The following is a 17,397-nucleotide window of genomic DNA, read 5'->3' on the forward strand; positions in this document are numbered from 1 at the left end:
TGACTTTTGATACAAGGATTAATACTGTGGTAGCTAAACAATGTTTCCATCTGAATATCCTGTTTAATAACCTACTATACATACAGGAATAAGTTGGCAAAAAATCCTAGATGGGTGTTTTAATCACTAGCTTTGACCTGAGAAAAATGTTTCCAATCTCCTGAATGACTACAATATAGCACTTGACCTTGTGAATATTTGAGGTTCAGCTCACTCAGTGATCCACAAGCATAAATTATGACGTCATTTTTGAAAAACAGGCACGAGTTCTTCAGCTTTGAACATATTGATACATGATCCAAAATGCAGTCAGTATACAAAAACAAAAAAATAGTGGGAAGTGGTCCCTGTAATTGTCCAGTAAGATGCCGCGTATCATAGTGGGACTTTGAAGAGAAATAAGATGTGGTTAAAGGTCTGTGAGGTTAAGTAGTGAAGGGTTAAATATCCTCATATCATATTGATAAGACTGACTTTTACAGGAACATTTACCACCTCTGGTGAGCTCAGAGCCCAGGAGGTTAATCACAGAGCCTCCTTTACTTGCCAGTAAAGCCTTACGGAGGCAATGGCTTACAAAAAGGTAGTCAAGAGAAAGAACAGCCAACTGCATCAAATAAAAACAGAAAATGTAAGAAGAGAGAGAGAGAAAAAAATGTCCCAACACACTCCTTGGAGAGAGATGATTGTTTCAGAAGTTGTTTTGAGATGGTCATTGAGGTTTATACAGTCAGGATGGATACTGCATAGTCAACAGCCAGTGAACTAGTTCCCATGAGTGCAGGCAGTCCTCTCAGTTTAGCTCATGTTGTCTTGACTGGCGCAAATGATCTCCTGGATCTCTCGGACCACGATGATGCGGGCCAGCATGTGCTCCACTTGCTGACTCGTGAGGGGTTGAGACGAGTACCACATTGGGCTGTTGGGTGCAACGACGGGTTCTGGAGTCATGTAGTATGCGTCGTTACGTCCCTTAACGCTTTGAGGGCTGGAAAAAGGGAGTGGGAGTTAGGTGTTTTTTGTGGTTTGTACTGAAGAATTATTTTAGGGTTTATGTGATGCGTCACTCACCATTTGAAGAGATAAAAGTCATAAAGTTTGATCGGGCAGCGAAGAGGATTCTCGGGATCCTCTGCCTGCTCTTCGTACATTTCATCGTTTCCTGAAACAGATGGCACACACAGCAGGTCAGCAACAGCAATTTCTGCTTTCAAAAGGCGAGACTTCAGCATGAGGCTAACGGTATTGAGCACCTTTCTGTCCTGCGCTGTGTGGACCTTGTCCTTTCAGAAGGCGGATACTGGTTGCTTTGTCCTTGGCGTTGGCGGGATTCTTCCTCGTGTGTCTTAGGACCTTCGAGAAAGCTACTTTCATGTGCTGCTCAGCTGTCAGCAGGTGGAAATGCCTGTGACAGATACATTTTTACCACATGCAGTAATAACATCTAAAATACATGTCTTGTGTCATTGAAGAGAACAGATTCAGGTGCTGAGAGGTGGGTACTCACTTAGTGTTGAAATACATTAGAGTTGTGAGCAATGTGGCTGGTGAATGTGCGCCAAGCTGTTTGCACTCCCACAGCATCTCCTCTGTCACATGACTTGGGATGATATAACCTAAAAGAGATAAAAACACTCAGTAAGTTTATTCTTTCTATAAAACAAATAAATCAAACCGTAAATGTTGATCCTCTGTTACCTAAAGGGTGGATACTGGGTTTCCAGCCATCCAGGATTTTGTGTAAAGACCCACAAAAACGTGTGTAATACGGATCCGAGAAAATATCATCCACACGTCCGTTCTCGCAAAGATACTAGAAAAAGAAATGTACAAGTTAAAACTCAGTGACTTAGAAAGCTGTTTGGCATTATACGCTGCCTGGGCATGAGGATTCTAACCTTTTGTATACACAAGAAAACATAATATAGAACATCGGATGCAAATTGTTCCTCGTCTGATCCTCGGGCCTCCTGCGTCATCAGGGAGAGACCCAAGTTCAGCTCGGCTACGGCGCTGGACACCAGGTCTTCTTGAAAACGCAGGGGCTGACGACCTGGACGCGACCACAGAGAGGTGAGCAGAGGTTAAGTTTTATTAGTGCTACAAAGTTTACTTGCTTATTTCTCAGTTTAAAAACAGAATAAACATTATTAAGGAGGTACAACAGCCAACATCAGGAATAAAAACAAAGCTGAACTTGCACAGCTTCCAGTGGTTTAAGTTAAGTACATGTAATGATAGATTATCAGTGCTGTTGGACAAATATCAAACATGAATGTGTGTTGAAGTACTTATTAGCTGACTTACGTCCTATAGGTGCGAGCTTTGTCCTTTCCTGCTTGTTTAGCTCCGCATTTTTCCGATGTGCCCAAAGGCGCCACACCTCCAGGCCTTCCTCTGGCTTTAGACAGACAGGAACCAGAATCTCTGTAGGCGGCTCAGCATGAGCCTCTGTCTCTATGTGACCCTGCACAAGCCCAAAATAAAAACGTCAAAGTTAATGGTTTCTTGGAAAGAGGGCAGCAAGGATAAAACACATCTTAATAATCACATGATAATAATTCAGCTAATTAATAGTATAATTGCATAGTAATGATTAATATGTGACTTTTTAACACGTGTCTGTCTGAAAAGGACCAGAAAAAACCAACAGAAACCAGGACATTTTAACAAAATGATTCATCCAAAACGGCAAACACCACCAGGCCTAACACCAATACGCATCTACAGGGTTTCAAACACTATCAGCAGCTTTCTTGATAGATTTTAGATACTGTTATTAGTGTTTCCTGACTATAAAGAATACAAGTATGTCACATTTTTCCATTGTCATCACAGCATGAAGATTCATTTTAAGATTGTTTATCCATTTTATGCATAGAACAGATTCAGTTTCAGTCATACTGTAAGGTAAAAGTCTCTCCAAACCTGCAGATGGAGCTGCTGTTCTTGTCCCTCTTCTCCTTGGCCCTGCTGTTGATTTGGGTCCCATATGTGTACCGACTGTGTAGTGTTGTAAGTCCCTCCTACTGTCTGCACTGCTACAGGGATGTGAATGTTCCCATTCATGAACTGTGCTGGGAACATCTGTACTATTTCTTCCTGCGTCCCAGCGGAGGCAGACTGCACATCTGTAGACCTTGATGAGGAACTGGGGGACATTTTATCCTTACCATTGGTGGTGGTAACTTGCACTGTGCTGTATGTCTCCTGTGGTATGGCAATGTGAGTTACACCCTGCTGTTGTGGAGTGGAGTACACTGGGATGGTCCAGGTCTCACCTGTGGGACCTGTGATTGTTCCTGTAGTGCTGTACAGCTGAGCGCTGTCGACAGTGAGCAAATCTGGTCGTAGGGACACGTAGCTTTGCTGCTGCCCTTGAGGGATGGCTACAACTGTGGCAACCTGCTGGCCCTGTGGAATGGCATATGACACAGCTAGAGGGACATCCACCTTTCGCTTCTTGGCAGGTTGGAGAACAGTTGAGGCAGGAGAAGACCTCCTCTCTGCCTCCCTGAGAGAGTCCTGTTGCTGTGAAGGAGACATGGCCTCTATGGTCTGGATCTGGATCTGTTGGCCACCTGGTAGCTGAAACTGCTGGCCACCTTGTAGCTGAATTTGTTGCCCTCCTGGTAGCTGAATTTGCTGGCCACCCTGTAGGTGAATTTGTTGGCCACCCTGTAGTTGAATTTGCTGGCCACCCTGTAGGTGAATTTGCTGGCCACCCTGTAGGTGAATTTGCTGGCCACCCTGTAGCTGAATCTGTTGGCCACCCTGTAGCTGAATCTGTTGGCCACCTTGTAGCTGAATCTGTTGGCCAGCCTGAAGTTGAATTTGCTGCCCCCCTGGCAACTGAATATGCTGTGTTCCCTGTAACTGGATTTGTTGCCCTCCAGCTACAGCTGCAACCAACTGTGCCTGAATCTGTGAAACACAGTCGACAGAGTCACAAACCAGCAACAACGCATAGTGTGGATGCTCTTGATATGTGTGACTGTTAAAATAAATCTAATACCTGCTGCTGCTGCTCCTCTGTGAGCTCTCCCTGCTGGACAAGCTGGGCTGCTGAGATTCCCTGCAGGTCCTGCTGAGAGGGGGAGGCCACCTGAAGAATCTGGCCAACCGTTTGGCCCTGCTGCTCCTGAATCTGAACCTGGCACAGAGGGAGAGTATGAAAAGTAAACACTGAGCAGGACAAACAGTCTAAACGCCACGGTAGATCGGGACATTGTGCCAAAGAAACAGTTTCTTCTCCAGAGACAAAGTTAGATTTTTTAAAGAACTGTACCATTTGTTGTGAAAAGGGAAAATCCACAATAGAGAACTTGTCTGTTGTGGAACTTTCCATAATGGCCTCAAGTCATATTTATACATTTAAGGACACACAGTGACAAACACAAGTGCAGCAGTAGCGAGAAGGTAAATGACTGATCCTGCTTTAATGTGTAATCACAGCCATGCCTCCTAAAAACCAATAGGCAGCAAGGATGCTAATAACAACTAGGAATGGGTAAAGAATTGAGTGAATGTGTTACTGAATGGATTCATAAGGAAACATATAGGATCACCTATAGTATAGCTTTGTTATTAAAATTGTAGATTTGGAGTCACCTAAAAGCATTAGTAATAAAATATCTTACTTGCACTATGAACATATGAACAGTAGAATAGCAGCTATACTTAGTTTTGAATTGGAATAGTAAATCCTTCCTCACCACACCCTTTTCTCAACTACAAGTAGATGCATTATCAGAGCTAACAGAGCAAAGGTAGAGCACAGATCAACTCAAACACCACACTGCCTTCTCATTTGTTTTCCCTCTTGACACTGAGTAATGACAGCAATTGTGGACGAGGCCAGCCCCGGCAATTTAAAAGCTTGTTTTATGGGCGTTCTTTTCTGCCTTTAATGGATAGTGACAGGTAGAGGCAGACAGGAAGTGGCGGGAGAGAGAAAGGGGGTATGACATGTATAGGGTCACCGTCTGGAATCGAACCAGCAATAGTTGCAACCATGTTCGCTTCAACTATTCGGCTACAAAAGCGATCTCCTGTCTTGTGCAATTTAAAAATAGTATGTGACAGTATGAGAAACTGACATTGGTGTATAAGCTAACCTGCACTTGAAGCTGCTGTTCAGACTCTTGATGCACAGACAGATGAGGTGAAATGTCTGCTGAGGTCACCTGTACCTGCCATAAAACACATGCACATATGAAGTGCAGCAGATTGCACCACACTGAGAAATATCAATATCATTCAACAACCATAACAACAACAAAAAAAAGGAGAAAAAGAAGGGGGGGAAAAAGGGGGAGGGGCTGCTCTTACCGGACAAGCCAGCTCCAGGAGAGACCCAGCCACCTCAGTGCTGTCTGTGTAGATACAGTTGGTACCCTGCTGCTGGTAAACCATGGCTGTGGTGGTGGTGGCCGCCCCTCCCTGCTGGCTGAACTCCTGCAGCACCTCTGGGCCCTTGGCGAGGGACTCCAGGAACTCCTTCATCCTGTGCTGAGGCACAGTGCGGGCCTTCTGCCGCACATATTCATCAAAGGAGACCACCCCACTCTCCTGCTCATTCATCGTCAGTCTTTCTGGAGATATGGAAATACATTTGTCAAACATGTGATCAAATCCAGAACAGCTCGCATTCACAGAAAGGAGTGAACTGGAAGCACATATACGTATAATGAATGATATTCTAATAAAGTGAGGGGCAGTGGTTTACACGCATCTGTAATTATATATAATTAGCTGCCATTTAAACCCCTGCTAATTAAATAGATGGACGCTGGAGTAACCCAGTAAGCACACCGGCCAAAGTGCATTTTGGCTCCTAACACAATAACTGCTTCGCCTCAAACTACTTTTTTTTTTTTTTACTAATAACTTATAAATTACAGAGGCATGTGTGGCGCACGGATAGGTCTAATTTGTTATCCTATAAAACCCAATTTCGGTGAAATGTTCATAAAGGCGCCGAAACAGACAACAACACGTTATCCAGACTTTCTGTACTAATAATAGTGTCTACGTGGTTAGCATGCTAGCCTCACACTGTTAGCGAGGCACTGTGTTGCCATGTAGCCCATATGGACAGTTGGTTGACTAGCAACCGCTAACGGCACTCAACACCGTCAAACACCAGTGTAATACAGACTGTAAATTAAGCGTTTTTAATTACATATTTTGCTCATAGGATAACAAACATCAGAGCCACCGTCCATTCATTGCAACAACTGGACGCTAGCTAACCACTGTGCTAACGTTAGCTAGCTAGCTCGACGGCTCTGAATCCGGTCATGCTACCTTAAATAAAACGAAATCCTCTTCTTTCCGCCAAGGCACGGTGTTTAAAACTAAAAAGCCGATAAACGTCTAACAGCTACCACCAGCACACCATCAACTTGGCTACATAACGTTAAGTGCATGTAGCAGCGAGTGTAATCCCGCAAACAATGCGGGTTAAGTTGCGATAAAAATGTAACAGCAGCGACGAGCGAGGCGAGGTCTGACGTCTGCTTGTTTCAGGGGTGAGATCCGGACAGGCTTCGGTGTAAAACAAGTTTCCCCAGCTCCAGGAAAGCACTGACTTATCGATCCAGTGGAGTCGCGGTTACTACGGCTTGTAACACACAGATACGTGCAAAAAAAATAGAGCCTCCGCTGTGTTTATCCAGTGATTTATGAAATGACGGAAGTAAAGGCCTCGAGAACAACGCGACTGCTCTCCAGACTGCTCTGTCGGGCGACGGCCTGCCGCGGTGTCCTGTTAACAAGAGTTCCCGTCCCCGGACCAGTCAGTGCTAATGTGGGGCTCTCTGACACTGTGACATTATACAAACTTAAAACACAAATGCACACATGGACGTGTAGGTTAATGTACAGTGTGTTATGTGTAATTTAGGCTCAAGCAATATGGTCAAAATCCCTCAGATGATTATTGTATTATTATATTATCTGTACATACAATATTGATTATTGCCTATTATTTTCTTTATTATCTGGCACTGGAAAGAAGAGAGGGCAAATAACAGGTGAAAATATGCACTCATATATATGCAATCGGTTAGATTAATATATGAATGTAAATGCATGTATTATAGGGCATTCACTGGAAGAAGTTGACACCTCACTTAAATATTTTATTTTTATTTTCTGAATTTGATTGTAAGTTTTTTGGCCTCACAGTGATCTCTATAGGTCTCAGTACCTATGAGATGTGGTTGAAAGCTCTGGGAAAAGCTACTGAATTGACCTTGTTGTGTCAGACTGCCTCCTCTTTTAAATATGCATCACTATAGTTTTGACTCTGTTCCACAGGACTCAGCTCCAGCTTCAATCATTTAAAACTGACACACACATTTATAAAGTGAAAATGCTCTTTTAGGATGTCCTGATGATGCCTGGGACACATTTGAATGCATGTACCTTTAACAAAATCTAACTTCCCCAGTCTGCCTTAAAGAGCCAGGCATGTGCTACCGAGTGCCTCCCCCTGTTCCCTCCACAACAAACTGCCTCTCGCCCGTCTTAAGGTGGACCAACACAGATGTACTGTGTGCATAGGCTATGTCCTCTACACAGTGGATAGGGAAGAGTTAATTCCCACACTCACTGCAGACTGGGATTCTGCAAGGGCTCTCTGGTGGAAGTGGTGATGATAGTTATATACAGTATGTTACATTCATATTTTGTCTTGAATAAAATCATTTAGACACGGCTGATAGAGACAAACATCTCAGATAATACAGTGTATATAACATCTACTGTCCACGTGTCATGTTTGGTATAAGCCCTCACAGTTGCATGCTTTCAAGGTAATAAGCTGGTCAGTTGGCATGAAACAATACTAGAGCTCTCGTGTCTAGTTGGCTTCACATTATCACTTCATGTGACTTTGTGCTACTGTAAGAATCTTAATGTAATCCTTTAGAGAAGGGATTTACCTTAACACAACTGTTGTAGAAAGAGGCAGGCGAAGCTTGTGGGCTTTTATTCATTGAGTTCATAATTTTCCTTTTAAATACAAATGTGAAGACAAAAACCCTGGAAGTTGTTTATTCCAGCATTGTTTTTTCAGAATTAGCCCCCCCAGTATTTTGCTTTTGCAGGTCAAATTCAGGATGGGACGCTGCCAAGTAACCAGCCGGTGCAGTAATAAGTGTAAGACGTCAGCTTGAAGCCTAGATGTCTGTGAGCATGTCAGTAAATCCAGTGTGCTCAACCCTCACCGTGATGCTCTTTATGTGCTCACACTAGAAATCTGATGTTATACGTGTTTGTACTGCAGCTACAGACGGAGTGACACACTAAAAGGAGGCAGAGCAAAAGGAATCACAGGTACTTCTTATGTTATCTGGTTTGATTTAGAGTTTTAAAATGTTTGTTTTAGTTAGGAGATATTGTTTTGGTAAAGCTGTGAAATAAGTGTTAGAAAAACTTGCATGCATGTTTTAGAGACTTCAAATAGTTGCGCATGTAAAGCTTTTTTAAAGCTTTTGTATTTGTGTGCACTTTTTTTTTTATCAAATAACAGTAAGTCAGGACACATGGTATTAAACTTGTGATTTATGTTTTGAGCAGAGTTAAAATAAACACAAACAGAAATAACTTTAATTTATCATCCAAACTCACCTGAGGTTGCACTTGGTATATCAGGACACTTGTTAGAAATGTTTAAGTCATGCTGAACATAATGTTATTTTGGATAATACCTGTGTACTATCTGCTTTTTGAATCCTTTCAGTTATTTATGATTTGTTCACATCATGTGTGATTTGCATATCACTGAAGTGGCAGCTTGACATTTGTGAGCCAAAGGTCACCGACAGATCAGACCGGCTCATGCTGTGCCATGTTTCTGCCAAGCTGTGTTGTATTTTTGCTGAGACAAACCATCCACAGATGTTATAGAGTGTGCAAACTCTCTGGATTACTCTCAGGGGAATTATTGTCCTTTATAGGATTTAAAAACAAGATTAATTATCTGGGAATCTCAGCGACTCTTTACCTCTAGCTGACATTTAAAGTTTTTCTTATATCAGCTCTCTCACAATTCTATAAAATAGTGTACTATAAAAATACTGCATGAATTTTAATAGTTATATTACAATATTACATATTACAATAATCTCTATAGCCAATGTCCGTCTGATGTGCTGTATTTCAGCTGTTCCTCTCTTTCTTCTTTCTTGTTCTACAGGTTTTGGGATTTTAACTTAATGTGAAAGTATTAAAAATGGGGCGTTCATCTTTGCTCTTCATTACACTGACCGTGTATCTCTCATCACTTGGAAGCCTGATTCAAACTTCACATTTACCGGACAACTCAGTCCGAATGACTCGAAGCACAGCTAGAAATAACAATGCCCCGGACAGCGTGGCCACTGAAGTAATCTTCCACCCAGAGAGCAGCAGTGACACCGTGGAGAGCAGTGGACAAAGTGTTGACAGTACAGCATCGCAGAAAGTCATCAATCAGACTGTTATTCCAAAGAGGCCTGAGCGAGCTGGCACTGAAAACCGTCCTGGGTCTGGAATCACATTAACTACAACACCAGCACTTACTCTACAGCACTCAGGAGGTCACGGCCAAGAGGCTGACAGAGCTAATTCTTCAATTACAGGATATACTCACTCCAGTGTGCACAGTATCTCAGAAGAAGCTCTCAGCCACATAACAACTGAGGAGCAGTTAAAAGAGACTCACATATCGATAGTAAATGAGGATTTTCTGGATGGTAAGTGAACATAAGTTTAAAAATGTGTCATAGATTCCTAATACATTTTCTGTATGGTATCAGAATCAGATCAGAATCAGGTTCATTGCCAAGTAAGTTTTCACATACGAGTTATTTGCCTTGGTACATCGGCGCATAAGAATCAGAATAAAATATATAAATAAAGATAAAAAGAAAAAAATAGAGACAATAAAAAAGAAGCAACTATATATAAATATAAAGAGTGAGAGAATATGTACAAAATGGCTGGATACTTAAATAAATGAGTAAAGAGTAGAGAGCAGTGTGACATATAATGATATTTGATGATATAGTCAGTGTAAGTATGAAGATCTTACAATGTCAGTTCTTAATTCCTGAGTCAGCAAAGTCAGACATAATATAAAAATACTCTCCATTATTAAGTCACCACTGAGTGAAAATAAATCTTCTCCTCTTTCTCCCTCTCTCTCTCTCTCTTTCTCAGGTCTGTCTTCAGACGTGGACAGCCCTAAATTCCCCGTCCAAAACAATGTGCTTACTTCCATGACGAACCAGAACCAGTCGGAACCTGGAGGCCCCTGTGTGCTCGGTCTTAGACCTTGTGTTGTTCTGCCAAACTTTAATGGCACCAGTCTGCTCTGGGAAGACATGAGGCGCACACTGGCATTTGCCTGGGAACTACATGTCTTTGGATCTGCCGGCCTTTTCATACTGATGGCAGTCCTGGCCGTTGTGGGGATGGGTGGTGCATGCACTCTTCCTCATCCCGTCTGTGATGCCCTGATTCTGGCAAATAGTCTCCTGATCCTGAGTGGTACTCTGCGTGGCTTCCTCCTTCTACTTGATCCTTATGGTACCCGTCAAATCCTGTCTCGTGCTGCTCTGGCAGCCTTCCATAATGTCCCTCTGCAGCTCCTTCTGTGGGCACAGGTTGCCCTCACTCTGGTTACACTCAAGGGGTTGAATTTATTATTTTTCCCAATAAAACTGCAGCAGCCATGGGTGGTTGGAGGACTGGCTATATCACATTGCACTCCATTACTTGTAGCAGACCTTTTCTCTCAAACCTTGTCCCCCACTCTCCCTCTGTTGCTACAGACGCTCTCCCTCTGCTGGGGCCTCCCATTCTGCTTGGGAATGGTCTCTAAGTCTTTTTCTCATACACATCCCTTTCTCAGATCTTCTGTGCCTCAGTGGGTTCCTTCACCGAGGGTTGAGACGCGTGCAAAGAGAGTAACAGCAGTGTGTGCCTTCCTTGGGGTTCTCTGCTTCAGCTTTCAGATGTATAGTCTCCTTTGGCTTTATGGGCTACTGGGGAACTGGAGGCGCTTTGGCTGGGGCTGGTGGCTCAGTCAGTTTTGGGCCAGAATTCTTGAGTTAGCATGGGGATTTTCTTTGCTTGTCCTGGGATCCTGGATCTTTTGGCTGCCATCAAGGGGTCATTCAAGGGGTGATAATGGGCAGGGCAGAAGTGAGGTGTCTAAAGGGTTGGAGGAGACAAGCTTGTGGGGTAACATCTTGGCCAGCATACAGAAAGGGCCGCTAAGAAAATCTGAGAAAACCTGGGAAGACCTGATGCCAAGTACCTGGGCAAAGTATAACCTGTCTAAAGCCGGTTTCAGCAACAACATAATGTGTCCATATGATGATCAACCGTGTACCATTATACAAGAATACAAGCCTAATCCTGCTGGCATTAGCAGCTCAGAGTCTCAGGCTGCACTTCTGTGGCAAAAAGTTGGTGAACGCGAATGTGTTCTTTCACTTATAGAATTTGACATGAGGCCACCATCTCCTATTAACCTCAGGCGCAGCATTGACAATGCCCTCCATCACGGACAGCTTGTAGCAGGAGGTCTGTTTACGCCTCCACCTCCCTCTTGGATTCACTCTGTGGCCACAGATGCCACTGACGGAGAATGTGGTACAACTACATTCCCTCCAGCTTACGTCGGCTACGGGTGGAAGTTGGATACAGAGTCTATTTCTGCATCTCTAGATCATTTCCAAGCTAAAGAGCAGATACAGTCAGCTGACGCTGATTATAACGGTAGTGCTGGGTCTCCAGCTACTGCCCACCAGGAAGAAGAATTTAATTCAGCGTTCTCAGCGGTGATGCACCATGACTGGTGTGAGGATGATATCACAGATCTCTAAGCTGTCTACTGAATTTCTGCTCCATCACCATGAAATGCCACATTCATGTCATGCTAACAGTAATGCTCTCGCAAGACATGGCCTCATCCAAGTAAAAACTGCTTTTCTTGAAAGTAATTAAATGATATATATTCAGCACAAAAGCCCCTTGAGTAGTCGTATCACACAAAAGTCCTTAATTTTATAAGACATGTATGTTTTGGAGAAGATAAGGATGGGGCCTGGTAGAAAAATGTCAATTTGTTAATCTAGTCATTGTGATTTGAATTGTCAAAGGGAATATTATCGTTTTCCACGATTATAGGGTTTTATAATGATTGTTTATTTATGCCAGTGTTATTTATGAATGCAGGATAGACCACTTCTCAGTCAGCAGTGTAAAATTCCTTTCATTTGAGTCGACACCTCTTTCCTGTTTTTACCAGATTAGTGTTGTAACTTCACTGGTTAAAAGTTGTGAGCATTTGTCTGATTTACCTTGGTAATATGTGAAGCTGCACTATTTAACTCTGCAAGAATGAATATGATTTGATGTTTTCATTGTGTTGTTTGTAAATAAAGGGACTTCATATGACTCATCTATAACCTTGATGAATGCAATGTGCAGAAATGTTGCTGGAATTATTTTAATCGCATTTCATATCAAGTTTGCAAAGCACAAATACATTTATATTGTTTCAATAATGTTTGATTTGTCCTTTATAGCAATATTATTTATACATGCATTTGATTTAAATGTGGTTTAAAAATTTGTTAAATTCATTATACCTGGCATCAATGCACTTTTAATGAGGTCCAGCCAGTTTACTAGTTAAAGCAGGTTCACACCAAGCTTTGGTGTTAAAACTCTTTTTATAAGGAGTCAGTGAAAGAACTATTTACTTGTATTGTTATTCTGATTCGATATGCACTTTTTAAAAATGTAATATGACCTTATTCTGTGCTTCCGTTTCTTTGATGACATTAGAGGAAGCGTCATTACCTGTCTCTCCCACAAACAGGTGCTTGCATCAAACTGGCCTGTGATTGGTTGATCAATTAAGTAACACTGAGCCCATATATGTATAACAAATCGCCGCAGTGACTGTCTTTGCGATTAGCGATTAACAGTTTTACAAAAAGACACACCTAACGTGATAATCGGAGCTGTAATGCGTTGGAAAACCCTTATGTTGAATTTGGTAGTGACGGCGACCCTAACGTCCTTACAGCTCAGCAATGGACAAGCTGTTGAGCAAAGGCCTTCATCACCGGGCAGTGTTCACTTCAGCGGTATCAAACAGGAACCTGCGGCCCCAACACGAAACGGTTCACTTACCTTCAACTTTGACGAACTTGAACGAGGTGACCATAAATCGACTACAGGTTAGTTACAGATACTAATAAAATAAAATAAAGTGCTCCAGTGAGATATTCATTCCGCTGATTGTTTAGTGCCACAGAGTTTACTTCCATGGCTTGCAGTGTACTTTCATTTTAAATACATTGACATGGGGAGGTGAATCAAATTATAATTTATTCCTATATAATTCCTATAAACTGCACAATAAATGCTGGTGGATTCCTGTCCAAATAATACTTTAATTCACTCTCCTTATTTCAAGCTCAGCATGATTTAATTAGAACCATTACCAAATCAATATTTCATATTCTAACATCTAAATGAATTCTGGCCTATATTCATTGGCTATATGTCTTAAGAATGTGTTTTAATGAATGCATGTTGATTGTTGGAATATCTCCGGGATGTATGTTTTTGTAGGTCGGATATTCTGTCCCTGAGTCTTGTTTGTATAAGAACACAGTGGAAATGAATCCCTTTCACTTCAGGATCAAGGCAGCAACATGAAAACTGACAGATTTGATTTTGAACGTGTATCCTATCATATAAGTGTTCTTAAGAGTTGGGAGATAATACTCAAATGTGCGTTTTGCTTTATTATTGCTCAGTCAGATTAATCAATGAAAATGGTCCTGACCACCCAATATCTGTCCCCCAAGAGCTGAAGAACTGTCAGGATCTGATACTTTTCTGCTTTTTGCCTCTTGGCAATAAAAGCTACTGTTACTCAGTTAAAGGTGTTCATTGACAGTATAGGTTGAGCTCCTACATTTGTTTAAAAGTTGACTGTTTTGCTAACATTTATTATTGTGTGTGTGATTAGGAGGATCCACTGGCAGAAATGGAATATAATATTCATAGGTTTGTTTTCATTAGTTTATTATCCCCTGAGATAAGAATCGTACTGTTTTTGTTGGCTTACAATGAGCTGTTTTTATCTACAGAGGAAGGGGATTCTCTTCTATGAAGGGGAAGTTTAATCACCATGTTTCTGCAGTAGTCCGGACACAGACAAACCAAACACTGGCTCTAGATAGGGACTTTTAATGTTTTGGGCGAGTTTTGCAGCCACCATAGATTCTAATACATTTTGGAACGGGAGGGTGAGGCAAATGTTAAAATCTGCAACTGCACCGTTAATCCTACACATCGGTCCTTTCAACCTGCAGTTTTGTTCATTCAAAAAACCTGCAAGACTTGTGTTATCTGATTTCTCAAACATTTCAGTCTCATAAATTTAAAAACAGTGGCAGGTGCCCTTGTATTTAAAGACAGTGTGCAGTTTTTGATGACCAGTGGAGCTGTAGAGGAATGAGGAATGCACATGTGGACACCCATGAACACCACCAGCATTGAGATGGTCTTCAGTGGGCAGAAATATGTGTTCTATCACTAACCCATTCATAGCTTGTGCATATTCCTTGTGTTTCAGGCAGGTCAGAAACATTATGGGAACATGCTCTTCAAAATATTGTTCTCCTCTACATGGTGCAGTGTATCAGTTAGTGAACATATGAATGCAGTAGAGTGTTACGGTTTATCAAGGTAGGGGCTGTACGGTGTCTTCTCAATTAACAAATTAAACTTGTGCTTTTTCCAGTGTTGCACAATTTGATGAATGCAAAACTGAAGCGCATGGATCCATCAGTGCAATGTAGCGACAACCTGATGAGACTGAAGGTCAAACGGGCCAGAGCTCCTCACTTTCTTGTGGACAGTGGTAGGTTCCCTGTAGAGAGTGTGGTATTTTGTCCAATACGTTGTTCTAAACAATTTTCTAATGTCAAACAGGTGAGGGACCTCTCAAGCCTTTGTCCCAAATGCCCCCTAAATGTGGCTTCTCTGTGAAGAGGTCCCGCAGAGATGTGCACTTTGCTGCACCTTACCAGGGCTGCCATGTTACCCAGCAGGTGGGGTTCATTTGCCATGTTAAGATTCACATTATCTTATGAATGTTTTTACATCAGTTGCAAAACTGCATGACTGAAATCAAACTGCAGTAATGGATATTTACCAAAAACTGAATTTTCATCAATAATTATTCTGGCTTTATCCTTGGCTATTCCCCACAACTCTGTTCTACTATCAATGTGTGATAAATATGCTCCCTCAAGTATTGAACTGATCTAGGTTTATTGGATATGAGTGTGCCTTTCTCTCATTCCTCCATTTTACACTGCAGGGTGGTGATTATATTCTCCCACTGCGTTTATGGGGAGCACCAATGACCATGTCCTGCCCTGCTGTGTTACCACCACCCACTGTTTCCTGCTTCCCATCTGGGATGGTGGTGAAGATTGGTGGTATTACAGCAAATCAGCTCAAAGTTAAGGGTGGGTAACTTAACATTTTGGCACTTTATTGGGTTTAGAAAATAGCTTCAGTTTATTTTATAAAACCTCTTGCAGTGTCTGGCACATGGACACCCCTCTCATGGATCTGCAGCAGTTGTGGAATTGCTGTTGAAGGGCTCTCTGGAGGACTGACGCTCACTGCACCCTACAACAGAGGCTTGTGCATAGAGATTGAGGTATGGTGGGCCCTCTTGTGGTCAAAAGTGGGAGCTGAAGTGTACGCATGCTTTTGATTTACTTGGTGTGCTTCCTTTCAGGATGAGAAGTATTTACTCTCTCTTCTGTTGGCGGATGTGGAGCTCTTAGTCACATGTCCTTTACTACTGGACGTTAAGCCTACCACAACAATGACGACTACAGCTACACCAACCAGTGATAGTGGCCAGGCCCTGCAGTATCCTCAGTACCCCCAGTACCCAATGTTTCCTCAATACCCAATGTATCCTGGGCTCACTCCTCCAGTGCCCACTCCTGCTCCTACCCCAAGTACAGCGGCACCTTTGCCACAACGTCCACAGCTGCCCTCAGGTGCTGCTACAGACTCAGCATCTGCAGCCCAGCAGCCTGGATTTCTTCAGGCTTTCCTGAAGTCCCCTCAGTACCCCCTGTTTCCTAGGCTGGTACCACCAACACAATCTACTGCAAATAAAAACACTGCTGCTCCTCCGGCCCAATTACCTCGGATGCCGCAGTATCCACAGTATTCATTTCCTTTTTTCCCACAATTCCCCATGGTACCTGGAATTTTCCATTCAACAACTCCTCCTCCTCCTCTTGCCACTAGCACAGAGGCTTTGGTAACCACACCAGCCCCCACCACTAAGGATGATGGGAAGCCTCGTATACCCCAGCAGCCACAGTTTCTAATACCCCCTCAATATCCTCTGCTGCCATTCCCAAAACTCCCACTGCCCCCAGATGGTCAAACTTTTCAGGATCCCAAGCCTGTAAACCAGCAGCCCAAACCATATTCTGGGTATCCTCAGATGTACCAGATACCTGTGTTGTATCCTCCTCTTAAATATCCTTCTCAAAGACAAAATGCTCAAACTGCTGCTCCTGCTACCACCTCCACAACCAATGCAGCTACCAGTCTAAAGCATGTGGCTCAAAAGCCATTTTACTACCCACACCCTTATATGCCAGCATATTATGTTCCTCAGCCGGCTCCCATGCCGGTATTTCCTGATCCTCCAACTACACCTCTTGCAAACGCAAACCCAGCTCCATCTGATGAGCTTGAACAACAGCCTATGTACCGTGCCGTGCCTCCATTCTATCCTTTCCCTTCTCATCAAAGGCCAAAATCGGCTGCAAGAAACTGGTAAAGTTTCTGCCAGGGTCCCCAGGATCCTCATAGACTCTCCTTCATGTGTTTTTGGTTAACTTTGCAGATTTGGCCATTAAAACTGGAGGATCCTTTCCTGCTGAGTAGAAATTACAGAGCGAGCAACTAGGTTTCTTGCATTTAGCAAGAGGGATTCAAAATGTAAATATACTTAACAATAAAGGGCAAGACTAGACACACAATTACTGTCTGAATTTATTTTCTTGATGATTGAGGTTATTTGTAATTTCTCAGGCAGGCTGTTTCCATAATTATCTACCAATTATTTTCTTGATTAATCGACTAATTGTTAATTGCTTGGTCTACGCAAAATGTTCCCAGGCCCCAAAATGTTGCTTCAAATTGCTAGTTTTGTCCGAAGAGTCCAAAACCTAAAGATATCAGGTTTACTATCAAGGAAGGCTAAGAAAACACTCACATTATAGAGACTGGAAGCGGCAACCTTTTTTTTTTTTTTTTTTTTTTTTTGCT

The 17,397-nt window shown here is 42.5% G+C and overlaps 3 protein-coding genes across 12 annotated transcripts; 2 read left to right on the forward strand and 1 right to left on the reverse strand.

Moving 5' to 3' along the window:
* Window positions 1–43: 43 nt before the first annotated feature.
* Window positions 44–6,743, reverse strand: LOC127372531 (transcriptional regulator QRICH1). Of its 4 annotated transcripts, none has more exons than XM_051416365.1 (12): window positions 6,310–6,743; window positions 5,332–5,590; window positions 5,118–5,192; window positions 4,016–4,153; window positions 2,929–3,924; window positions 2,308–2,467; window positions 1,899–2,053; window positions 1,699–1,813; window positions 1,508–1,616; window positions 1,254–1,405; window positions 1,072–1,162; window positions 44–988 (listed from the first exon to the last, which is right to left on the reverse strand). In XM_051416365.1, the coding sequence occupies exons 2-12, from the start codon at window positions 5,581–5,583 to the stop codon at window positions 799–801; spliced, it is 2,433 nt and encodes an 810-aa protein (XP_051272325.1). In that variant the 5' UTR covers window positions 5,584–5,590; window positions 6,310–6,743; the 3' UTR covers window positions 44–798. The 4 variants fall into 4 exon arrangements, with proteins under 4 accessions (XP_051272325.1, XP_051272326.1, XP_051272324.1 ...); XM_051416366.1 differs by having other exon boundaries at window positions 5,118–5,186; window positions 5,332–5,594; XM_051416364.1 differs by having other exon boundaries at window positions 5,332–5,594.
* On the forward strand, window positions 6,744–12,460 carry LOC127372533 (proline-rich transmembrane protein 3-like). 7 transcript variants are annotated; one of them, XM_051416376.1, is made up of 6 exons: window positions 6,744–6,811; window positions 7,022–7,037; window positions 8,115–8,166; window positions 8,263–8,343; window positions 9,206–9,743; window positions 10,210–12,460. In XM_051416376.1, the coding sequence occupies exons 5-6, from the start codon at window positions 9,242–9,244 to the stop codon at window positions 11,880–11,882; spliced, it is 2,175 nt and encodes a 724-aa protein (XP_051272336.1). In that variant the 5' UTR covers window positions 6,744–6,811; window positions 7,022–7,037; window positions 8,115–8,166; window positions 8,263–8,343; window positions 9,206–9,241; the 3' UTR covers window positions 11,883–12,460. The 7 variants fall into 7 exon arrangements, with proteins under 7 accessions (XP_051272336.1, XP_051272334.1, XP_051272335.1 ...); XM_051416374.1 differs by having other exon boundaries at window positions 8,115–8,343; XM_051416371.1 differs by having other exon boundaries at window positions 6,785–7,676.
* A 523-nt stretch (window positions 12,461–12,983) lies between these two features.
* On the forward strand, window positions 12,984–17,185 carry LOC127372541 (uncharacterized). Its single transcript, XM_051416398.1, has 6 exons — window positions 12,984–13,247; window positions 14,825–14,944; window positions 15,016–15,134; window positions 15,407–15,557; window positions 15,633–15,754; window positions 15,836–17,185. Exons 1-6 carry the CDS (start codon window positions 13,034–13,036, stop codon window positions 16,904–16,906), a joined length of 1,797 nt encoding a protein of 598 aa, XP_051272358.1. The 5' UTR covers window positions 12,984–13,033; the 3' UTR covers window positions 16,907–17,185.
* The last annotated feature ends 212 nt before the right edge of the window (window positions 17,186–17,397 follow it).

The sequence above is a fragment of the Dicentrarchus labrax genome, unplaced genomic scaffold (genome assembly GCF_905237075.1).
Source record: "Dicentrarchus labrax unplaced genomic scaffold, dlabrax2021, whole genome shotgun sequence".
Classification (NCBI taxonomy): domain Eukaryota; kingdom Metazoa; phylum Chordata; class Actinopteri; family Moronidae; genus Dicentrarchus; species Dicentrarchus labrax.